The 14,162-nt window shown below is 39.8% G+C and overlaps 1 protein-coding gene across 1 annotated transcript in view; it reads left to right on the top strand.

Annotated features, from left to right (window-relative positions):
* The window catches only part of LOC103027534 (macrophage mannose receptor 1), a 58,294-nt gene that overhangs the window by 21,789 nt on the left and 22,343 nt on the right, over positions 1-14,162 (top strand). Inside the window, exons 14-22 of the mRNA XM_049482824.1 lie at positions 1,508-1,580; positions 1,701-1,857; positions 6,864-6,899; positions 6,985-7,148; positions 7,247-7,308; positions 7,423-7,523; positions 9,394-9,536; positions 11,601-11,703; positions 13,898-14,049. Coding sequence (XP_049338781.1) covers positions 1,508-1,580; positions 1,701-1,857; positions 6,864-6,899; positions 6,985-7,148; positions 7,247-7,308; positions 7,423-7,523; positions 9,394-9,536; positions 11,601-11,703; positions 13,898-14,049 — 991 coding nt within the window. The remainder of the gene's footprint in view (positions 1-1,507; positions 1,581-1,700; positions 1,858-6,863; positions 6,900-6,984; positions 7,149-7,246; positions 7,309-7,422; positions 7,524-9,393; positions 9,537-11,600; positions 11,704-13,897; positions 14,050-14,162) is intronic.

Here is a 14,162-nt window from a genome sequence, read left to right as displayed (position 1 = left end):
AATATAAACTCATTAAAAAAACGAATTTAAAACAATCACGGGCTTTCTGATAGTGTGCAGAATAATAAAAGTTTCAGTTTCAGTTAGTTTCTGTTTCAATTAATTGAAACAGCTCATTAAAACCTCAACCTATCCTTTATATTTGATCATATTTGATTAACTTACAGGTCCTTACTTATTTTTATTTAACTGAACTGAGTTTTATATTACTTCGCGCTGAATTCAGCTCCGCGCTGCGAAAGAGAGAAAGAGAGAGAGAGAGAGAGAGAGAGAGAGAGAGAGTGAGAGAGAGAGAGAGAGAGAGAGAGAGAGAGAGAGAGAGAGAGAGAGAGAGAGACGCGGCACATTTTGCCTGATTTCTCTTAATTACTTATCAGTAAATATGTGGCTTTAATAGTGAGTTCATTGCATTTTCCTTATTTATTACAACGCTTTTTTTTTAGAAGACAGGTTATTCTGCGCGCAATGCCATGCGAGCTGCAAGCTTTGCTTTGCGTGCCTGACATTTCAGAGCGCTGGACAAGATTTTATCTAGCTAAATTAATATATTTAATAATTTAATACATTTGCCCTGGTAAAAAGAAACGAATGCCAACATATAGCTTTATATTTCTGTGTATTTCAAATGTTTTAAGTTTTATATAATTGACGGGCAGCCTCAGACGCCAGGATGACAATGCGCTTTATGTTTTCAGATATAAAAGTGAATTTCAGTTAAATAATAGCAAAGTGAAATTAAATAAATTTATGTTCAGTCAAAGTGCTTTTCCCTTTTAATTTTCCATTTCAAAAACTCCAGCATTTGAGTGAGAATAAGCATCTGTTGAAATTATATTAATAAGTATACATATATCTGATATATTAAGTCTGTGTACCGAACAGAAATATAAATCCTTTTAACTTACAGAAATAAATAGCAGATTGTTAAGTATATTTTATTTTTATAGTTAATTGCTGAAGGCTCTGGGTAAGTTTTTTTTTTTTTTTTACTGTGGTAAAGAAGTGATTGTGTGGGGGTTTTTTTGAGCGCAAGGTGCAGGGTGATCAGATCGCGATTCAGTTTTGGCTGCGCCACTGACAGGTGAATTTCGACGTCCTTTCACAGGATCAATCGCGCAATCTGTTTTTTTCGTCGCCAAGATACAAACACGCCAAAAATGCTAATCATTGCTATTTTAAGGACGCCTGCGCAAGGCGTAAAAAGGGACTGTTGACGGGGTGTACGATGGCAACGCGCCACGCTACACGCCTTCCGCGGGGTGTACGATAGGGCCCTTAGTTTTATGGATGCGGATCGGTACTTTAACTTCACGTTGGGAGTCATTTTAACTTTAAGGGTCAGTTTCTCATCCAGGGATTAAGACCAGATGTAGGCTATTTTTAATAAAAAACTCTCCAAACTAGACTTAATCCAGAAAAATAAAACAGACATTTAAACAGGTGTGGACACATTTTTCATTTTTGGCAGGCCATGATAAAGGAATTTACTTTCATTTTATATTCACAGGTTAACCCCAGCGTGGATTGGCTACAGCATCCAGGACCCCTCTGCTGGTTACGAATGGAGTGATGGTTCCTCTGTGAGTATGGTTTAAACCCTCTTTAGCGGTCACATATAAAGTGGAGGAAAGAGGCTAATCTGAGAAATGCAGGGACTAAATTCATCTCTATTTCATTCTGTGTTTCCCCCATTTTTTCAGTCCTCCTATGAAAACTGGAGCAATGGAGAACCAAACAATTTAAATAATGTTGAAAATTGTGTGAAGCTCCAAGATAAGTCTTGGATGAGTATGCCTGAAGAATGGAATGACATAAGTTGTGATGAAAGGATGGACTGGTTTTGTGAGATTCAAAAAGGTAAAATAAGCTAAATATGCAAATATCTTTGTGTTAAAAAGCTTGCCAGGGTTCATTTGAGTGATAAACCAACACAAAATAGCACAAAATTGTGAAGTGAAGCAACATTTTTAAGCTGCAATTACAGCTGCATGTCTTTTGGGGTATGTCTCTACCAACTTTGAGAGGCAAGATTGAGATTTTTGCTCATTCTTCTTTGCAAAATGGCTCAAGCTCAGTCAGGTTGTATGGAGAGCATCTCTGAACAGTAATGGTCATGTCACAGAAGCTCTGTAGTATTTAGGTCAGGACTTTGATTGGGCCATTCTAACACATTAATATTCTTTGATCTAAACAATTCTACTGTAGCTCTGGCTTGATGTTTATGGTAATTGTCTTGCGCATCTCCTTCCCAGTTTCAATGCAATTTGCATTTAAACCAAAAGGTTCAACTTTGGCCTCATCTGACCACAGCACCTTTCAAATGTTAGATCTTTCCCCCTACATGCTTTGGGTCTACATAAGTTGTTCACTAGTGTTCTGTAACAAAAACTGTGGAAAAAAAATTAAGAGCCCACTTCAGTTTCTGAATCAGTTTCTTTGATTTTGCTATTTATAGATATATGTTTCAGTAAAATGAACATTTTTGTTTTGTTCTATAAACTATGAACAACATTTCTCCCAAATTCCAAATAAAAATATTGTAAATTAGAGCATGTATTTGCAGAAAATGAGAAATGGCCGAAATAGCAAAAAAGATGCAGAGCTTTCATACCTCAAGTAATGCAAATAAATCACATTCATACTCAAAGTTTTAAGAGATCAGAAATCCATATCTGGTTTTTAATCACAGTTTTCATGCATCTTGACATGTTCTAACAGGAAAACTCTAGAAACAAAGTGCAGCAAGAAAGATTTAATCCCAATAAACACGTATGACAATTAGTAATAGTGAATAGTGTATATAGAGTCTTTGGCGAAAGCCCCGTCGAAGCCCAGGTCCGCAGCGTCTGGAACCTCGCAGATCCTGCCGTACTTGTACGGCGGGGGCGGAGCCTATCCCCAAAAATATAAAAGATATAATTACCCACAGGAGGATCCTTTACCTGGTTCACGTATTCTGGAAGGAAAACAGTTATAAACAAGCTTGAATAAGGTGTTCAAGATTAAAGTGTTATTTGCTGAGTACGTGTGCATTACAGTAGTTGCGCTCATGTTTTGATAGCATACATTTATTAGGTTCGTTGTATACAAAGTACTTGTATACACTGCTTGAGGCTATTTTAGAAGCGTATGATAAGCGTAACGTTGACGTGATCAGCATGAGAAAACACTGCGGACTAACAATACATTAAGCCTTTGAGGGGCACAACTTTTGGACGCCGTCGTAGCAAAACGCGGACTACGAGTCCAAAGGGAATAAGAGCGGGCACGGCCCGCTGTGCAGCAAAACGCGGACTACGAGTCCAAAGGCTATAAGGGCGGGCACGGCCCGCTGTGCAGAAAAAACTCAGATTAGGAGTCTAATGAGCATAGGAACGGGCACGGCCTGTGTTGATATCTAGGAGCATAAGGAGTAGGATATTTGAGCGAGCGCGAGCTGTCGTGGCAGTACGTTATAACAGTATATTCATTTGACGTCTGTATAAAATCTTACAACCGCCTCCAGTTGTTTATAGATATATTAAATAGATATATAAATAAATAGATATATATGTACGTAAATTACTTACTCAGACATCAGGTATCCCGAACAAGATGGGTGAGGGTATAAGAGCGAGCACGGCTCGCGACTGCAGCAGCGCGGACTACGAGTCCAGTGGTTATTAGAGCGGGCACGGCCCGCGATCGCAGCAGCGCGGACTACGAGTCCAGTGGTTATTAGAGCGGGCACGGCCCGCGATCGCAGCAGCGCGGACTACGAGTCCAGGTTAATAGAGCGGGCACGGCCCGCGATCGCAGCAGCGCGGACTACGAGTCCAGGTTAATAGAGCGGGCACGGCCCGCGATCGCAGCAGCGCGGACTACGAGTCCAGGGTTAATAGAGCGGGCACGGCCCGCGATCGCAGCAGCGCGGACTACGAGTCCAGGGTTAATAGAGCGGGCACGGCCCGCGATCGCAGCAGCGCGGACTACGAGTCCAGGGTTAATAGAGCGGGCACGGCCCGCGATCGCAGCAGCGCGGACTACGAGTCCAGGGTTAATAGAGCGGGCACGGCCCGCGATCGCAGCAGCGCGGACTACGAGTCCAGTGGGTATTAGGGCGGGCACGGCCCGAGAATTAAAAGACTTTCCATTATCATTGACTGCTATAACATTTTACTGATGATTGTTATTAGACACCTTGTAAGTCATGATGCGAACAAAGCAAATATAACAGGAAGCGAAATTAATGTCAAAACAAATGTCGGGAAGCACCAAATGCAGAACCAAGGACAGACTGTCCTTGGAGAACACCCCCAAAACCAAAGGACCAGGGAAAGTAACATCAGCACAAACCATAAGACATAAAGCAACGACAAACCGGATCGGATACTTAACATTGAGGTACGTAATTTGCACAGCAGTACGTCGAAGCAACCCGTGATCGGTAAATGCGCAAAACTTCGGCCACTAAAAAAGTTCTAAGGCAATAGCAACCGCTGCCCACGGCGTTGATTAATACGTTAAAACACGGCATCGTAAAAGAAGAAATTCTGCAAGAAAGGTACATGCCAATCACGAAACAAAACATAGCACAGGCAACACAAAATTAACCCAATAAAAGGCAGCAAATCACCAGAATTAGACCAGGTAAGAAGTCAGTGCAGTCCACGAATCACGTAATCGAGAACCTGTGCAGTACTGTACATCCGAGTGTTTCTTATACAAGCAGCATCGGACACGAGTCCAATCAAGCAGCGGAGCGGGCACGGCCTGAGACAACAACGCGGACAGCGAGTACAGTAAAGCATTAGAGCGAGCACGGCCCGAGACAATAAACAACGCGAACTGCGAGCCAGCAAAGCATTAGAGCGGGCACGGCCCGAGATAATAAACCACGCGGACTGCGAGTACAGTAAACCATTAGAGCGGGCACGGCCCGAGATAATAAACAACGCGGACTGTGAGTACAGTAAACCATTAGAGCGGGCACGGCCCGAGATAATAAACACGGACTGCGAGTACAGTAAACCATTAGAGCGGGCACGGCCCGAGATAAGAAACAACGCGGGCTGCGAGTACAGCAAAGCATTAGAGCGGGCACGGCCCGAGGTAAACAACGCGGACAGCGAGTCATTAAAGCATTAGAGCGGGCACGGCCCGAGACAATAAGCAGCGCGGAAGCGAGTACAGAAAAGCAATTGAACGGGTACGGTCCGAGATAAGAAGCAGCGCAATAGGCACTTGCGACGAGCAAAACAGCTGCATAACAATGCTTTATAATAAAAAACGTATTACAACCAATTATGAAATTTACAAAATAGCGCCACTTCGACAAAATAACTTAACAAATGAAACAGTCAATACAATCACCCAATACGAAAAAGTATTAAAGCAGCTCCATAACAAAAAAGCGCCACAATACAAATATCAAATACAGTGCTTCTAGTGTAAAATACGAAGGTACATAAAATGGAGAAAACGGCACCCATAATAGAGCCGGGTCCAATTGGTGACTTCGAAGAGTCGGCTCCTGAGCCGGATCGAGTGCGAACGACACATCAATAACATTCAGCAACAGCAAAGCCCAAGACCGATAAACGAACCATAGGAGCGTCGCGAGAATGAGATCACAACGAACGAGGATTAACCAAGTACACTAAGGTTATTAATCATCGATCAAATTAGGTTGTGGTGCTGCATGAACGAAACACCTTGCAAGCAGTGCCTGAAGGGTCAGCTCCGCTGAGGCGTGGGCGTGTGTGTGTGGACAGTAGGAAGGGAGCAGGCTATCAGCGCCACATTGCCGGTTCAATAAAAAACCCAAGTTAATTTCGAGCACTAAACGTAAGCAACACAAGCAGGCGTGCGGAGCGGCAGAAACGTAAAAAAAGGAGGGCGGGCGCGGGGCTAAAACTATCGGGTGCCAGCAGGAGCGGGTTTAAAAAACAGCCATCCAGCCCAGACTTCTCGAGCGAATCGTACAAACTCAGCCACAGGCACCGGACAGAGCCGTGGAAAACGCAGAAACACCAAGAAACTATCCGAACACCGCCGAGAAAAGCCTCAGCACTAGACCAGAACGCCACAGAATCGACACTGAGCCGAAACAACCAGCACGATTCAGCACACGGCTGCGAGCCGAGACAAAGCATCAGAGCAGCAAGCCTCGAAGGCAAGCGCGACACGGTCACGTGATCCAGCAAAACAGGAACCCAGACCGCCAACAGCAAACACAGCGAGGATCCAACCGAAACGCCGGCGACAGAACAGAGAGCAATACAAACCAACATGGATCCTACGAGCAGGAAATCTAGCCAACTACGAACGAGCAGCCACGCAGACGGGCGAAAACGGCAAACTGAGAGCAAGGTAATGACAAATGGCAGAAACACCATGAAGCCACGCGGCAACGACCGGCGCCCGAAAACGTATGTCAGCGTCTGCAAGCAGGGGAGAACAGGTATGAGGGAGGTCTTTTAAGGACAGGTGGGAGTTGGTGATTGGCTGAGAAAAGTGGCGTGATTTCGAGTTTCCCGCTAGAACCTACGCGGAGCTTTCAGTTCTCCTCCACCAGTCTTACACACTGCTTTTGGACAAGTTAATGCCACTCCTGGTGAAAAAAATCAAGCAGTTCAGTTTGGTTTGATGGCTTGTGATCATCCATCTTCCTCTTGATTATATTCCAGAGGTTTTTAATTTGGTTAAATTAAAGAAACTCATCATTTTTAAGTGGTCTCCTATTTTTTCCAGTGCTGTATAATAATTGTGTTGAAAATCTATAAAATGCCATTTTGGAATTGTTGTATGGAACCTGGTTTGAGGTTAGCACTTGAAATTAATCACACTAGACCAACCTTCAGTCTGGCTTTTATTTCCTCTAGGTGAGATACCAAAGGAGGTAGACATCACACGTAAATGTAAGTCACCAAACTAATGAGCAATCCACAGATCCCAAAATTGTTCCTGTTTTGTGTAAATAAATGACTTTATTTGCTTTCTCAGCTTATAATAAAACAGAAGATGACTGGATCATATTCAAGGACAATCAGTACTATTTCTCTGAGAAATCTTTCTCAATGGAAGAAGGACGGAGGATCTGTAAGGGCATACATGGTGATCTTGTGGTCATTAATGATGACGAGGAGAGGGTGTTTCTGTGGCATCTGGTAAGGTTGCTGGTAAAATGTTTTCAGTCATTACAGTAAAAAAGACTGCAGTTTATACTGTGATCAAATGGAACAGACTATCGCTTGTGTGTTAACAGGTTAAAGAAAGAAAGAATGCGTTTTATATTGGTATGCATGTTGATCTGGACAAGTCTGTTTCGTAAGTTTAAAACATAATTAAAATCTCCAGATTTTGAAGCACACTGTTCAAATGTTTACAGAAAGAAGTTAAGTTGTGTAATTGTTTTTTTTTTTGTTGTTTTTTTTGTTAAAGGTGGTTGGATGGAACACCAGTGGTATACCAAGCTTGGCTACAAAACCAGCCAGCCTTTTTGAACAGTGATGAACACTGTGTAAAAATGACCAGATTTCAAGGTATGTAATCACTACGGAGGATAAACTTAAACAATTGAAACTGCCAAAGAATGTATTTATAGAATATTGTATGTATATATGACATTTATTGGAGTTGGAAATTATATTATTATATTATTTACAATTTCTATTTACTACTTGTAATTTTGCCTTAGATTATAGACGATTATGAGGTCACACTTTTTTAAAAGCATATGTTCTGTTATAATTGTGTCTTACATGGAAACTCCCCTCGCTATACTGAATATCTAATTGTAATATCACTGTTTTTATATAATAATTAATTTCATAAAGTTTCTTAGATTTTATCAAATAAAAAAACTCTGGAATAGAAACAAGATGAAGATGGATGATCAGAAGCCATCAAACCAAGCTGAACTGCTTGAAATTTTGCACCAGGAGTAAAGGCATAAAGTTATCCAAAAGCAGTATGTAAGACTGGTGGAGGAGAACATGCCAAGATGCATGAAAATTGTAATTAAAAAACAGCGTTATTCCACCAAATATTGATTTTTGAACTCAAAAGCTTTATGAATATGAACTTGTTTTCTTTGCATTGTTTGATGTCTGTAAGGTCTGCATCTATTTTTGTTAATTTAGCCATTTCTCATTTTCTGCAAATAAATGCTCTAATTTATTTGGAATTAGGGAATCTGTATTTTATAGAATAAAACAACAAGGTTCATTTTAGTCAAACATATACCTATAAATAGCAAAATCAGAGAAACTTATTTAGAAAATAAAGTCCTCAGCTGTATATGTATTGGCAAAAACCTGACAATTTAATATACTGCAGTTGTTTAAATACAAAAAAAAAACTATCATGTTTATGAATTCTAAATAAAATAAAAGATTACCCTGTGTGCAATAATAACAATGGGATCTTAACACTGCCATCTAGTGGGCGGGGTTTAAACACAACACAAAATGAGCCACTGTATTGGTGTCACGCAGGGACGTGGAGAGGATGGACGTTAGTGCGGATATTAACTTTAATAAATATTAAACAGTAAACTCTAGCAAATAAAACAGAAAGCAAACACAACAAAGATGAGATCAAAGAATAATCAAAACTAAGAAAACAGTAATACTAGACTCAAAAACCAACCTGACAAAAACCACAGCAAGGTAGCACACAAAAGACTCCGCGAGGAACACTGAAACAGAGGGGCTTAAATACACATGGAGAGTGAGAAACACCTGGGCCAGAATAATGAGGGGGCAGGGTTACAAACAAGACACAAAGTGTCTTGTCTAAGGGTTAGGGTGGAGACAGAGCAACAACAAAACAATGGCATTTGCTCAAAATAAGCACATGGCTGGGAACACAAGACAGGAAAACAGAGGGCAGAAGCACATTGAACCAAAAGAGGAAAAACACAGGACAGACCCACGCTAACATGTGACACTTGGGGTTTCATTTCTACATGTAAACTATCACTACTAATGCCCCAACACTAGGAGGATGAGGGCTATCATTTGCCTCTTCTGGCACAGGTCAAGACAGACTCCGCCTCTTTTCCAACTGACACTGATGTAGCATAACTGGGTTGCCAGCATGCTTTAGATTTCAATACATCAGCTAGCAGAAGTCTGTGCTGACCGACATCACACTAGCAGTGATGTGGAAAGAGAGAGCAACATCTGCCCACCAGAAAGAGCAAGACCAATTGTGCTCGCTCTGACTCCGGCTGCTGATGGTAAGCAGCATGACACAGGATTTGAACTAGCGATCTTTGGATAATATTAGCAGAGCCGTAGTTCTCCCCCTTCCTGACTAACTTCTACCAATATAATCTGTGAAAAATCAAACTGATTAATGAAATATCTGATTAATTGAAAAATCACAGTTTACTGTTTCTTTTTTCAGGGCTTTGGCAAACTCAGAACTGTGGTGATCCTGAAGGGCTTGTCTGTGAGCGCAGTGGATCTATCCCGTCTAATGCCACTGCTGTCCCCACTGATCCCCCCACAGGAGGCTGTGCTCCTGACTGGATGCAATTTCAGGAAAAGGTGAAAGAGGTTTTACTTTAAGCACTTGATCACTTATAGTACATTCTTTAAAACTTAAAAAATACTACATTTCTGTGAGTTGCAGTAAATGGAATGGACAGTTTTATGTATCATTATGTTCTACTGGGGATGTAATGGGACCCAAAAGTAACTGTTTGGTTCTCATCACGATACAAAAAGTACAAAAATGATAGTGTGCCCTCTTTTAGAGATGTCAACTGCAATCAGCACACCTTGATTTAGAGCATTTCAATGTGTCTTTGCTATCATAACGATGGGATAAGTATACCTTGTGCAGCTCAAAACACGCAAAAGGCGTGTACTAATTCTTTTAATGAATCATAAGTGTGTAAAGGGAAATTAACCATAAAGTGAAATGAACCAATCAGTGTGTCACTTGCCATTCCCTTTAGGGGCGTTTTCTTACCTGTAGTTGGTTTCTATGTTCCGGATCAGTTGATGAGTTGGTTTACTTGGAGCGTTTTTTTCCCTCTGGTTGGTTTGGTTTCACACAGGCACAAATCTAAACACACCAAAATGTTTACCAATAAACCTCGCAAACTAGCTGTGGACTCTGATTGGTCAGAACTGTCTGGCTTGTGAGAAAGAAAGTAAATATACGGCTGTGTTCCAGCGTGTATATCTGTGCAGTGTGAAGCTGCTTTACGCAGAATGTTGATAATTTGCTTCTGTGTTTTTTTTAAACACAGCATTTGGAGGTGCAGTTCAGATGTACACGTAATAAACGTGCGGCTGTGAGTAGTGAATGTAGCATGGGGAACTGCATTGCAGTTTTAACCGGAACAAATAGTGCTGGTTTGAAAACCCCTATAAAACAGAGTTGGCAGATTATTTTTAATGGTGCAGCGTTTCCACGCAATTCAGCAGAGGAAACTGGCCTTTTCAGTAAATGGCTCACCTGTGTTTTCCAATGGCAAGATAGCAATAGAGCAGAAATTTACCTGAACACACCTCATTTCCAGTTCACCACACCTGTCACCGTAGATATATTCGTAAGCTCTGACGGTATTTAAATGGCGCAGGCAAAAGGTGTGAAAATAGACTTTTTGGAGGGTGTAAGATAGCAATAAACCTTACAGCATGCCTTGTGCAAGCTGTAAAATAGGGCCCTGGGTTTCCTATCAGAGAGTTGTGAAACATGTGAAACAAAATGCTCCATGTTCAAGTTATATTTTCCTCCCTGAGATAGTTATTACTGCATTAAGCTGTGAAATGTAAACTTTTATTACATTTTTTACATATTTTTTTAATTAGCCTAAGAAGCAGCTCTTATGTTTACTGTTGAGTTATAATTAGTTTAACCCTCCTACTATCTTTGGGGTCAATGTTCAAAATCTTAATAAAATGGTTGACATTTGTTTTGTGATTCATATTTATTTTCTTTTCTTAATTTGATGAAGATGATACATTTTAAAATTTAAAATTATTTTAATTTCAATGATTGTTTTATTAAGGTTGTTTTATATGCATAAAACATAAGACATATATTTTTTTACAGACATGTGGGTGATAATAATGTTAAGGTCACTATAACATTCAGTTGTATAATCTTTATCTAAATGTCCCTTTACTTTAGGCCTGATCTAACAACACAATACTTATAATATAACTTACAGAATACTAATATAACATTATAATAATGTGAGAATTGCTGATAATTTATCAAATACAGAACTGGCAAATAAGCTTTGCTAACAAGTTCATTTAAATGTAATAAAATAATAACATTTTGTTTTAAATTGCTGGGATAATATTGATTCAGAGAATAAGGGGTAATAATAAATGTGAGGATAGTAGGAGGGTTAATATAGGCTATAGTTAAACAAAGCTTGAGCCAAAATCTCCCAAAAAGAGTAAAAGAGCTTTGGTATTAGGGAGGGAAAACTGGCATTCTGCATAACTGATCTTTAGTTGCAGCTGCCCCTGCCCCCCTTACCATGGTAAATTGTACAGAATATATGTACTGTTACATCTCTTTAAGTTCTACTCTTTGGTTTGTCAGATACCTGTGTACATATGTAACGTCTTTTTGTTTTCTCACAGTGTTACAAGATAGGACTGGATCTGAAAACCTGGACTGAAGCCAGATCATACTGCAAAAGTATTGGAGGAAATCTAGCATCCATTAATAAAAGACTCCAGCAAGGTGAGATGAATTCAGTGATGGTAAAGCCTTCAGGCTACTGGTAACAATGCCACCACAGCAAAATCTGGACACTGTATTATCCGGTGATGTCACTAATGTGTTACTTAGTACCCTGACCCTTTTTTTCAGCAACGAGGAATCTAACGCGTTTCTATTTCCAATCCAGAAATCAGATTAAAGTTACTTATCCAAGTCACTGTGCATTACTCTCTCTCTCCACCTCACACACTCACACACACACAGCCACCGCACTCGTTTCCCCATCCCACCTCCGCCCCCCTCACAATCACAAGCGCCTCGCTTCTGTTAATGAGGTACAACCATTGGTTTACTCACCGCACTCCCCTGTCTCTCTCTCGCGCTCGGCGTGCTATAGTTTACGCCCATTATCGCTTTTCCGCCAGTTCTCGGGCTCCCTATCTCCTTATAAAGGCTTTTTTTCCCGGCCGCGTCCCAATTCACTAGCCAGGGCAGCGGTCTGCACAGATCTGATTGGCCGAGGATTGAAGATTTTACACCACACGTGATTGGTCTGTGAGTTTATTGTGCCGCATAGCGTGTATAGCGTAAAGACAAGAAAAGTTCCGGTGCTTTAAATGAACACTGTCAAAATTAAATCCTTCTCAGTAGTTTATTGGTTTGGGTCCGGACCCGGATCGCAGTCCGCATATATGTGATCCCTGGCCTAGACCATATACACGGTTTTGTTTTATAAAACCACTCCTTGCTGCCCTGCAGAGAACAACAGGTTCAATATTCAGTTTTACAGTGTTAAATATGTCAGGTCAAGAAAGACTTTCCTTATTTTTATATTTTTTTATAAAAACAAGTATTTATGTTAAGAGAAATCAAGAAAGACCCTAATTTATTTTTTATAAAAATATTTATGTTAAGTTAATTCAAGAGAAATTGTCTTTTATTTTTATTAAAAAAACTTTTCAAAGTAACTATACCATCACTGGTATTATCTAACTGTTACAATAGATAACTGGTGGTAATCACAGCAGCCCTGTAACAGGTCATGTGTGGAAAATGCTCCTTTTCTTTCATCCATGCTCCGTTCTTAAACTACAGTCTAAGCAGTTAGAACTACATTTCCCTCAAAATACTGTGACTGTTTTAATTTTGTAATACTATGACTATAGTCTCGCAATATTATAGCTTTATTTTAAAAGTAAAATGTTTTTATTTGGGCCACTCTTAAAAAAATTAAAACAGTTCACTTCGAGAACAAAGTCATGAGATTAAAAAAAAAATAAAAACAGTTCACTTTGAGAATAAAGTCCTAATTTATGAGATTTAAGTCATAATATTATAAGATTAAAGCTGCAATATTACGGGAGAATAATGTTGTAGTATTTTGACGGAAATGTATTTCTAATTGCTTGGAATGCGGTATAAGAACAGAGCACAGAGGGAGGGAAAGAAGCATTATCCACTCATGATCTGTTACAGTTTGCAGTGTGATAAAAAGAGAATAAAAGAGAATAATAAGGAAAGCAGAAATGTTATATCATGACCAGTTATATCTAGCATTTAAAGGGAGCATATAATACCTTTTTACATAAGTTAATGAAGAATAGGCTACACAAAACATGTTCATAAAATCACTCTCAACTCTATTCTTGCTGGTTTCAGTGCCCTTCAGAATGAGCCATTTAAGGGCTCTGTCAATTTTATGCAATTTTAAGCTGTTGCTGGCCACTCACTATGTTTATACTGAGCATTTAACACTAGTGTTAGCTTGTGTTAAATAGCAAAACATGAACAAGCTAGTTCTAGTTTAACTGTGATAGAAACAGATAAATGGATGTTTAACTGGGCAGTCGAGAGCCCAGTGGAAATACAAAAGCGTGCAAAAAGGGAGTTTTGCATAATATGTCCCAATTAATTCTAGACATTTACAAAGCTCATAGGTCATTATGTATGTAATGTAGTAAATGTATGTTAACTGCTGGATCAAGAAAGAACTACTGAAAACTAATTTGAAATTTAAGAGACTAAGGTGGCTTTTATTTTGGGAATAAGTTATGTTGTCATTAATGTTGCTCGGAAATTGCTTGTAAAAAAAGATGGAATTTATAACAATAGTCTGACTGTTGCTAATAATTTAATATATTCCAGAAATAAGTTTTTATGCGTCTTTAGAAAAGAAGTAGATTCCAGCATTACACTACACTCTCTTTTTTTACAGCTTTCTTAACCTCCAAGATGGATGACCCAAACATCCCAGATTTATGGAACGGCTTGAATTCTTTCGTACAAAACAGACTTAAATGGACAGATGGAAGTTCTGTTTTGTTCAGCGACTGGGCACAAGAAGAAACGGAAAAAGAATACAGAGGGGTTAGATGAAAAATACAATGATTATTACAGATGTGGTTTTACAACTTTAAACTATAAATGGGTTCATCTAAACTCACATTTTGTCATTGATGTAGTTATTAAAAGGCCCTTTG

Source organism: Astyanax mexicanus, chromosome 8 (assembly GCF_023375975.1).
Source record: "Astyanax mexicanus isolate ESR-SI-001 chromosome 8, AstMex3_surface, whole genome shotgun sequence".
Lineage (NCBI taxonomy): Eukaryota > Metazoa > Chordata > Actinopteri > Characiformes > Acestrorhamphidae > Astyanax > Astyanax mexicanus.
This window is presented reverse-complemented; position numbering and strand designations above follow the sequence as displayed.